Raw genomic sequence first — 11,524 nt, forward strand, 5'->3', positions numbered from 1 at the left:
CAAAATGTGGCTTTTATTTAATCAAAAGTCTTTGAATTTGTATTGTTGCACTAATTGTTAAAACTAATGCAAATTAAACAAATTTGAAATCCTTTAGCAGTCAGCTATGATGTTACTGCTTTATAATGATGTCTTAAGTTCTGCCACGGTACAGTTTCAGTACCCCTATAGAGTCACTTTATTTGGGTATGATATCTACAGTAAGTCAATATTGTATCATGACAGCATAAGCGAATGCTTACTACTCCGGTTCAAGGACTTTATAATAAGTTAACAACTCTTAATTGATGATTAAAATACATACACACTCATGGCTCATTTGCCTCATTTTTGGGCAAGCCTAACATAGCATTTTGTTGACTATAATAGAGAGTAATTGTGTATGTTAAACAGGAATACGGGAGGGGGGGCAATAAAACCAAATCACTTTTCACCATAAAAACTCAAATCTATGTGAATGCAACTCATTGAGTTCGTTCTAAATGTTTTGTGTCTGTGTTTGTTTGCAGATGAAATTACTCAATCTGTATATCAAGCGGGCCCAGACAACAAACAGTAATAGCAGCAGTTCCTCAGATGTCTCCTGCCACAGTTAATAGAGGGATCATTTGCTGGAAACCAGGCACTCTTCAAACATCACTTCTTCTTGAAATCACATCATTTTACTGTGGTTTTCTTCGCCTGTCTCATTTTTTGTTCTTAAATCTTTGGCTGAGGAAAGGTCACTTTTCAATATTTGGTTATCCTGTGTCAGTCATCATCTTATTGTGCACAGTTGTCTGTTTCCTCTTTACCTATCACATTTGGCTATATAATAAGTTCATTTACTGTACCAACCAGATCAATTCAGTTTTGGGTCAAATAAAATACATAAATACATTACAGTGGGCCCCCGTGTTACGAACTTAATCCGTTCAGCGGCTATGCTCGTAACTCGAATTGTTCGTATGACGGGCAATCCAAACCTATGTTAATTAGTGGATGCGTGCAACGCGTGCAAAAACCTTAGGTAAAAAGATCACGACTTTATACACATATTAAAAATTAGTAACATAATCTAGTGTACAGTTAAATTAAATAACATATTGTATTTTTTTATTAAATCCTGCTTCGTTTCTATTGATATCATCCTCTTACTTCTTCCTTTACCGCCACTTACAATTTTAGAAGCCATATCCAACAGATAAAGTTTGCAAAGTCTTCACAACACACCGACCAGCTGTGCCATCAAGCCAGATGAAGGCGTTCGGCCAATAGCATATCGGCATTTCTTTGATTGACGTGACGCCAGCCAATAGCATATCCGCATCTCCGTGACTAAGACCGTGACCGTGACCTTAATCGACCAATAGCATATCGGCATCTCCGTGACTGAGACCGTGACTGTGACCTTAATCGATCAAGAGCATATCGGCATCTCCGTGACTGAGACCGTGACTGTGACCTTAATCGACCAATAGCATATCGGCATGTCCGTGACTGAGACCGTGACTGTGACCTTATAAGACCAATAGCATATCTGCGTTTCTGTGACATGCGAGAATAGTTATTTTTGTTGATGCAGCATAGCGAAAAAAATAGTGCGGACATACTGACCGGCATGTTGGATTGTTCGTAAGACGAAAGGTTTGTGTGTAAGAGGGGAACAAAAAACGCCGCAGTCCACGTTTGCAAGATGAAAAATTCGTAAAACAGGGAGTTCATAAACCGGGGGCCCACTGTAAATGCTTTAAAAAAATATATATATATATATATCTATATATATATATATATATATATATATATATATATATATATATATATATATATATATATATACAGTGAACCCTCTCTACTTCGCGGTTCCACTATAGCGTATTCACCACATTGTGGATTTTTTTTCCATTACACGGGTTCACCACGTCACAGGTTTTTTTTTTCCATTACGCAGATTGACGACTTCAAGGATTTTTTTTTCATAACATATTGGACTTTTGCAATAGCTCCCAAGCATGCTGCTCCCACGAGTGCTTGTACTGAGCCTAAACGCCTTCAAAAAATGATGACAATTGCTGAGAAGTTGATACTTTTCGAAGGGAAAATTTAGGCAGCCGTGGCCCGCCATTTGGGAGTGAACGAATCCACCGTTCGCTACATTGAGGACGAGGTGAACGTTAGACAATGGCTGCCATCACCTTTGGCAATTTGGCAAAGCCAATTTTTACAGCTCGTAATTTAAACGATCGTCTGTATGGAAGCTGCTTTAGCAATCTGGATTGCTGACTGCCGACAGAAGAAGCCCTTTCTTTTGAAGTCTCGCGCAGCTGTCTCGCACAGCTGTGGTCACATTAGTATCGGCCCGGATGTTGAATTAAAGTCTCATCTGTATATGATCAAAGATGGTTACAATGGAGAGTTTACACTTGCAATACAATTTTATTATAAAAGAAGTCTAGGGAAGAGGTTTCCAATGGTCTGGTGAAAGTCGTCTTTGCTCCTCTAACCTCTGCCTCCTCCGCCTATGTGTTGACAACAATAGCGCCGGGGTGCGCTTCATGAGCTATAAGGTGCGCGTGCCTGTGGAGTTTTGATCTACTCCCGCCTCAGCTCCTGCCTCAAAGGCACATTCGTGTCAGTCATCAGCGCACTCACAGCAAAAGGCACACACGCAGGCACACGTACAAATTGTCCGGGGAGAGAGGAGCAAATCTTCGCCAGACCGTTGGAAATGACTTACCTAGATTTCTTTTATAATGAAGTGGTATTTCAAGAGTAAACTCTCCATTGTAATAATCATTAATCATGTACAGATTAGACTTTAATACAGCGTTGATGCACACATGACCGTAGCTGCGCGGGACTTCAAAGGAAAAGGGGAACAGTTCTGTTTTAAATTCCTCATTGCCACTGGGTTGATGTGCATGAGAGTGGATTGCAGCTGTGCGTGTGTAAGCAGGTGTGCTTGTGTGCTCTGGTTGGAGCGGGCATGTTACGGAACAGCTAAGACGTTGGGGGGGGGGGGCTTGTTTACATTGTATTGGTAGTCTGACCGCTCTTTGATCTGAGCTGCTTTGTGGATGAGGTGCGCAGCCTACACAATTGTTCTCTCTCTCTCTTTCTCTCTCTCTCTCTCTCTCCCTCTCCCTCCCCCTCCCTCTCTCTCTTCCCCCAACAAGTTTCACTACTGTACACTGTATAAGGTTTAATAATTTAAGATTTAAGTACATGTGTACTGCAGTAATATTTGTCTTAAATAATATGTAGAGCATGAAGACTTTTCACATTAAAAAAAAATCTTTTTTTTTTCCTTCTTTTTTTTTTTTATGTGAAAAGTGGGGGCCCTACTTTGCGGATTTTTAGCTGTCGCGGCCAGCTCCGGAAACGTATCTACTGCGATAAACCTAGATAAACCAGGGTTCACTGTATATATGTGCGCACGCGTGTGTGTGTGTAACACACACAAAACAGATTTGGTTAAAGTTGGGAAATTGTGTGAAATGTAAATAAAAATAAAATGCAACAATTTGAAAATCCTTCTCAACCCATATTCAATTGGATATACTACAAAGAAAACATATTTAATGTTAAAACTGATAAACTTAATTGTTTTTTGCCAAATAATAATTAACTTAGAATTTCATGGCTGCAACTCGTCTAGTAGAAGTTGGGAAAGGTGGCAAAAAATACTGAGAAAGATGAGAAAAGCTTATCAAACACCTATTTGGAACATCCTATATGTGATCAGGCTAATAGGAAACAGGTGGGTGCTAAGATTGGGTATAAAAGGAGCCTCCACAAACATGCTCAGTCATTCACAGGCAAGGATATATATATATATAGTTTTTTTGTTTTTGTTTTGTTTGTTATTTTGGGGGGCCAAAGTCATTTAAGTGCCGAAGTCAATTCAGTGCTTAAGTTTGAAGATTTGTAGGCAACATATATATATATATATATATATATATATATATATATATATATAGTTTGGGTTTTTTTTGCGTGGTGTTGGGAGCGACCAACAACCTGACACTGAAGCCATGTTCATGGCATGCACAGTGGCGTTTCTCGACGGTGACTGTAGCGATACATTCGTGTACACAACGGTAAATTATTGGTTAATGAAAGCTGTGAATCTGTTGGGGAAAAACTGACCCTTGTAAAGATACAAACAGTACTCTGCTGTCCTGACACCCTTTATGATCTCCAGAAACACTTTTAGGCTACTGCTTTGCAGTATTTTTGCAAAATGCAAGTTGCCTGTGTCCATATGTTGCACGTTAGCCTGCATTTAATTGCAGCATGTTGTTTCTGTGCACTGTGAGGGGTGCAGGGTTTTGGATGTTTAAGTGCACTTGCAACATTCACTACTTCAAGTTAAGGCACCAAATCTTTTAGTCTTTGGCCGTACAAAAAGATTTGCAGACTTTCATTTTAGCATAAAATTTTGTAAGGTATCAATAGGTATGAAAAAGCTTTAAAAGTTTGCAAAATCAACCCTTTTTTATGTTGAATCTGATTATGGATATATACTGTATAAATAATCTATGTCTTTTTATAACAAGTATTACTGACTTGGGATTTGCTGCACAAAGCCTCTCAACTTGATGTGATGAGGGATTTTGCTGAGAATCACACGCAAAAACAGGCCTATTCTTCTGACTCAACTCAATGAATGTATATAATTTGCGTTTCTCTTCAATGCGCATTTTGTCTTAGAATACCACGTTAAGTTCTGAGGTACTGAAAGTGACGTCTCTGTCTCATAATAGGCCAATGTTTAACATTTGTTTGGGATATTTAGAGAGTGTCAGCAACTGTCAAGCCTGTATGTTGTCAAATTTGTACTCTAGGTTAGGCACAGTCAATTATCACAATGCGCATGAGTGAGGCAGTATTCCAAATGCAAAAAAAAAAAAAAAAAAAGGTTTTGTTATTTTGCCACAAATATTTGTGTCCTCATATTTATTTTGCATAATATTTAATTTTATTTGATCAAAGTGTACAGATGTATGTTTTTGGAAAACCCCCACACTTGTTAGACTTTCAAGAATAGAAATTGTTGGTAGGTAATAAACAGACATGATGATCTGGGAAAGCTATAGTTGTTGATTTTGTATTGGTCAACTTGTAGCCATGACAGGACAGACATTACGACACACATCGGTCAATCCTTTTGCTGCCTGGAATCAAGTCATCGGATTTACATGTCTGTCTGCAGTTTTACTGTGTACTTACTACTTCCTTTGCAGTCAATGTGACTTTAGTGGCTTTACTTTGCCACCAAGCAATGGAGAATTGTGACTGCATTAACTTAAGTATCGATTTAATACTTAGTGTGTGTATACACTAAGTGTGTATATATATATATACAGTGGGCCCCCGGGTTACAAACTTAATCCGTTCAGCGGCTACGCTCGTATCTCGAATTGCTCGTATAGCGGGCAATCCAAACCCATGTTAATTCGTGAGTGCGTGCAACGCGCGCAGAAGCCTTAGGTAAAATCATCACGCTGTATACATAAATTAATATTAAGTGACATAATCTACTGTACAGTTGCATTAAATAACAAATACAAAGGATAAATGACTTTTACCTTTGGAAAGACGTGACTTGTGCTGAGATAAGCAGAGATGAGCAGAGATGAATGCTCTAAGTCAATACGGTAAATCAGATATGCTATTGGTCTTACAGTGTCAAAGTAACTTTTTCAGTCAGGGTTTTCTCTACTTCCTTCCATCCCAACCAGCTGTGCCATCAAGCTAGATAAAGGCGTTCGGCCAATAGCATATCGGCACTTCTGTGATTGACGTGTGACACCGGCCAATAGCATCTCCGTGAGTGAGACCGGGTGACCTTAATCGACCAATAGCATATTGGCGTCTCCTTGACTGACTGATAATTATTTGCACTTTTTTTTTAAACGGTTGGAATGTATTGACATCTTATTGATTAAAACACATTTAAATCTGTGACGATTTTTTGTCCTGCAATCGGCACACTTAATTTCATGTCAACTGTTTTTCCCGACGTGAGTTGAGCACGGTGGAAGCGGAGAGGTGGTTGTGTGTGTTGCATTTACTAGGCAGCACACTTATGGCTTGTTCGAGCGTCAGTTCACCTTTGGTTACAACTCACAAAATTGCAACAATGACGCTGTCCCAATGCATATCGGGAGATCGCCGACTAACCTGACATGCAATCTTGTCAAGCAACCATTATATGGCGCTGTAACATCACCCGTAATAGGGTGCAGAGATTAACCTCTTGAGTTAATACGGCAACGCATATAAGCTATTGGTCTTACAGTGTTACAGTAACTCTTTCAGTCATGGTGCAAATCACGGAGATACTAAAACATCATCCTCTTATTTCTTCCTTTACCGCTGCTAGTAATTTTAGAAGCTATGTCTAACAGATAAAGTTTGCAAAGTCTTCAAAACATTCCGTTTTTCACTCATTTTGTCTACTTCCTTCCATCCTGTCCCATCAAGCTAGATAAAGGCGTTCGGCCAATAGCATATCGGCATTTCTGTGATTGACGTGTGACGCCGGCCAATAGCATCTCCGTGAGTGAGACCGGGTGACCTTAATCGACCAATAGCATATTGGCGTCTCCTTGACTGACTGATAATTATTCGCACTTTTTTTTAAACGGTTGGAATGTATTGACAATTAATTAAAAAAAAAACACACATTTAAACCAATGACAATTCTTTGTCCTGCAATCGGCACATTTAATTTCATGTCAGCTGTTTTTCCCTTTAGCTGTACAAACGCTACACTTAAATGGTAATATATTTAGACACCGTGAGTGAGACAGTCAGTGTGAGATTGTAAGACCAATAGCGTTCACGTTACCGCCATAAGTATTTATTAATGATTGTAGATGACGCAACTGCTGAATATATTGACGCAGTTAGGCGAGAACATTTCTACATACTCAATGGCTGGTTTGACGGAATGCTCGCAAGACGAGAGGTTTGCTCGTAAGCGGAGGACAAAATTCTCCCTGATCCACGCTCGTAAGGCGGAATGTTCGCAAATCAGGATGCTCGTAAGCAGGGGGCTGACTGTATATATATATATATATATATATATATATATATATATATATATATATATATATTGTAAAAATACATTTAAATTTAAATTAACCTTTATTATAGTTATTATAATATAGTTTATTATAATTTATATGTATTTGTATTTATAGCTTATATTAGGTCAGCAGAGAAGACCTTGCTAGCCCTGATGGCCCACCACTGTTAGTTGTGTTTGTTGTTTTGCCTCCCTCTTGAGGCATTTTTGGTAATTGCTCTTATTTTCTGTTGGCGTCAAACTGCCTTCGCTGCTACGCTTCACTACAATGCTGGTCTGCTATTGGTCGGCTTGTTGACTCCCTAAGATACTGATCTTCTATTGGTCGGTGTCCCGGAAACACTAAGATGCTGGTCTGGTATTGGTCAGCATCACTTGTTTCAAAATGGTGGAATGGTAAAAGCGCTTAATTAAAACTTGAATTAGTTAGCCATTAGTCCCAAAATTGCTAGTGATGTTAAAGAGCGAAGTAAGATGATATATATAGAAAAGAAGCTTCTCTCTTCTCTCTTTAACATCACTAGCAATCTTGAGACCGATGGCTAACCTGTTCAAGTTTGAATTAAGCAGTAAAATGCACTATAACTACAGTTTTGTAACCACTCACGATAGAACAAAGCTTTACCATTCCGCCATTTTGAAATGAGTTAGGCAGAGACCAATACCAGCATCTCTGTGAGAAGACCCTGACCAATAGTAGACCAGCATTGTTGTGACGCATTGTATGGAGACAGTTAGACAGAAAATAAATGCAATTAGACTACTGGAAGTGGGGACCAAGATGGGGGCGTAGCAAGAAAGCGTGAACTTACTCGGTTGTCGAAAAAAAGATAGAAAGTATAATCTTTTATGATTAGTCATGCAAAGTGATTTAGGCACCGGGAAGCGTTCTTCCCAAAGTCTTAACTTGTCACCGGTGAAGCAGCCACAAAAAAAGAGAGCAACTCAGGACGAGCAAACAGAGGCTGCTAAAAGCAGCTATTGAAGAACAAGGGGCTAGTATTAGCCAAAAAATGGCTGATTTGGTGAACACCATAACACACGTCACGGAGGAGATGAAAGACATGAAAGTGTTGGTGACAAAAACTGAAGAGCGGGTCAACAAAATAGAAAAGAACACCCAAGAAATGGAAAACAAGGTGATGGAATTGGCAAGATATAAAAGAAGATGGAATCTGTGTCTATGGCCTAGTTGAAGAAGATGGAGAAGAAGTGCGGAACGAAGAAGTGCGGAACAAGGTCATCGAAATATGCAAACACATTGTCCCTGAAGAATAAGAAAAATTGCGAGACGTGATTGATACCGTTCATAGGCTTGGCCCAAGATGAATCGCTAACGCATCATCTCAACCAAGACCCATTATCGTACAGTTCCCCATGAGACACTTTCGGGATATTGTTTGGAAGGCGGCAAAGCGTTCGGAGTTCCTGATGACAAGAAGGCCTCACTCCAGAGGATCGCGAAAGACGCAACCAACTTTGGCCAAGAGTGGAGCAGGCACGTAAGGAGGGTAAAGCTGCTTACTTCGTAGGAGCGCAAGCCTTTGATTATGGAAAAGAAATCCGGTGACTGATAAGAGAAGTTTGGCAATTTTAAAAGACATATTATGAGACAAATGTTTACCGTTAACGTGGTTCGAATTTCAAGTTTGTGTTAGTTTTCTAAGGCTGTTAGAATTGTTATTGGAATACATATAATGTTCTATGACCGAGTCGATCCACCAATGTTGAAATTTAGATTTTTTTCTCAGGGTCTAAGTTTATTTCAAACGTTTCATTGTGTCGTTATCTTTTATTTAAATGCTCGAGGTCTAAGGGACCTAAACGGAAAGCTATATTCCTTTATGCAAAAAATCTCAATGCAGACTTCTGTTTTATACAAGAAACACATTCTGGTCAAAATGATGTGAAATTTTGGAGGTCTCAATGGAGAAGGGATTTGTGGGCATCTCATGGAACACATAAATCGGCTGGAGCTTTAATTTTGGAACAGAGATTTACAGGGTCCGTTGTGTCTTCAATAGTTGATCCATACCTATATGAAGGAATTTATAGATGACCGTGATTTAGGTGATATCTGGAGGATGAGGAATCCCTTAACAAAAGAATTTACTTGGAAAAACAGAACAATGTCACTACAATCACGAATTGATTATTGGTTAATATCTGATCAGAGGTTGTGTCTTATGTAAAAGTGTTACCCACACTTTTGACAGATCATAGTACCATTTTTATGGAGCTGAATTTCTCATCTAACTGTCGACAAAAAAGAATGAATGCATATTGGAAATTAAACAATTCTCTTAAATGAATCTTTGGTAAATGAAATAAAATTGATAATATGTAGACATTGGAAAAAGGCGTGCGTTGAAAAATTTTATGGAAATAATTGGGAATTTTTGAAATTTGAATTACGAACGCTTATAAGAAAGTCGAGCACAGTTACCTGAAAATCTGTCACAAGATGACAAAAAACAAACTTCAAATATTACAAATAAAACTTGACAAGTTGTATGTTAAAGCAAAAGGGGCTTTTGTGTGATCTAGAAGAAAATGGCTTGAAGAGGGAGAGCAAAACTCAAGTTATATTTTCAAATTAGAGAAAAGACATAATAAGATTATTAGTATTATTAAACTTTGTTCAGATGGAGTAGTCACAGAGGAGCCTGAAAAATGATCAAAAATGTGTGAGTTATTTTATAAGAAATTATACCAATCTGGATGCTCAATAAATGATATGGAGTATTTTTTTTAATCTTTAGGCAGCATTGTAGATATTGATAGGGATAAAAGAACTTTGTGATGCCCCTATTACATTGAAGGACGTTGAAGATGCAATTAAAAAAATTAAAAGCTAACGAGTCCTGGGACAGATGGATTGACGGGAGGGATATTCAAAATGTTTTCCAAAGAGATGGCTCCTTTCTTACATCAAGTTTACATAGAAAGTATTAAAAATGAAAAGCTCCCTTCATCCCTGACTCAAGGTTTAATCACATTGATTCCAAAACCACAGAAGGATACTTCGTTATTGGACAACTGGAGGCCAATATCACTTCTTAATAACGATTATAAAATTTTGGCAATTTGTTTAGCTAAAAAATTAAAGGTAACACTAAATGATTGAGGACACTCTGTCTGGTTTTATGACTTGCAGACATATCACAAATAATATTAGACAATTTTAAATCCATTAAAACATTATATGCAAATAGCTCCATAAAGCTTCCATTTGGTACATCTAAAAGTTTTGATATCAACAGAGGGATCCGTCAGGGGTGTCCAATGTCGGCATACCTTTTTCTTCTTACTATGCAATTACTTTCTGTTCATTTAAAAAATAGTAATATGCAAGGCCTCACGATAGCAAACAGGACATTATTAATTACTCAACTTGCCGATGATATGCTTTTTTTTAAACACAGATCGCAGATAGATAAAGCAATAAGAGTAATTAATGTTTTCTTTAGAGCCTCTGGTCTTAAATTGAACATGAAAAAACGTGAGCTTCTTCCAGTTAAGGAATGCTCCGATCAGAGTTTTTCGGGGATCACAATTAAGCATAAGGTAAAATATCTTGGTGTCATAATTGAAAAAGACCGAGAAAGAATAACTGACAATTTTAGTCCCATTATAAGTGCAGTCCAACAAAGCTTCAATCTTTGGCTTTGTTACGGCGGGAGGAGAGAGGACCCAAGAGCACGCACGAACTGGTAAGGGCAATGGCAGTGCGTTTATTGAACAGAAGGTGCAGGTAGTAGTGGGAGATGACGGGAGCGTGGCACAGAGGTATGGGGGGTTCCGGAGTCAAGGGAGCTGGGGTTTGGCTGGCAGCCGGGCGAAGGAAAGCAGACGGCAAGGGGACTTGGGTAGACTGGTTAAAGCGGCAGGCTAGCGGGCGGTCAGAGGCAGGCAGGGTCGAAATACCAAGGATCCAGTCAATTCGGCAGGCAATCGGGTGGTCAAGGACAAACAGGGTCGGACAACAGGCAGGCTGGCAGGAGGAATTGCTGGAAAGCTCGGCGTAGCGCATGGAGACGATCTGGCGGGTTGTGGAGGGAAGTGACCGGGCTTTATACTGAGCGGGTAAGTGGTTGCAGGTGTTAGTGTTCGAGGCTGATTAGCAGGAGGGCTGAGCAGGTGTGGTGAAGCTGGAAGTGAGGTGGCAGAACTGTGACAGGCTTCAAAGAGATTTATCCATAAATGGTAGGATTTTGTTTGCAAATGTTGAAGGCCTTTCTAGATTAATATACACAGCTATGGCTCTTAATGTACCAAATGACGTATGTGTCAAGATGGACAAAATTTTGTTTAATTTCATCAGGAAGAACAAGGTGCATTATATAAAGAAAAATGTCATGATAAATACCTTATCTTCTGGTGGCCTAAATGCTCTAGACTTTTCTTCTTTAAATGCAGCTTTTAAAATCAAATGGATCAAATTGTACT

The 11,524-nt window shown here is 38.9% G+C and overlaps 1 protein-coding gene across 1 annotated transcript in view; it reads left to right on the forward strand.

Moving 5' to 3' along the window:
• clasp1a (cytoplasmic linker associated protein 1a) overlaps positions 1-5,071 on the forward strand; it is a 100,637-nt gene extending 95,566 nt beyond the window's left edge. Inside the window, exon 45 of the mRNA XM_088414221.1 lies at positions 510-5,071. Coding sequence (XP_088270347.1) covers positions 510-596 — 87 coding nt within the window. The 3' untranslated portion in view covers positions 597-5,071. The remainder of the gene's footprint in view (positions 1-509) is intronic.
• Positions 5,072-11,524: the final 6,453 nt, after the last annotated feature.

Source organism: Hippichthys cyanospilos, chromosome 5 (assembly GCF_059441005.1).
Source record: "Hippichthys cyanospilos isolate Australia breed blue-spotted pipefish chromosome 5, RoL_Hcya_1.0, whole genome shotgun sequence".
Lineage (NCBI taxonomy): Eukaryota > Metazoa > Chordata > Actinopteri > Syngnathiformes > Syngnathidae > Hippichthys > Hippichthys cyanospilos.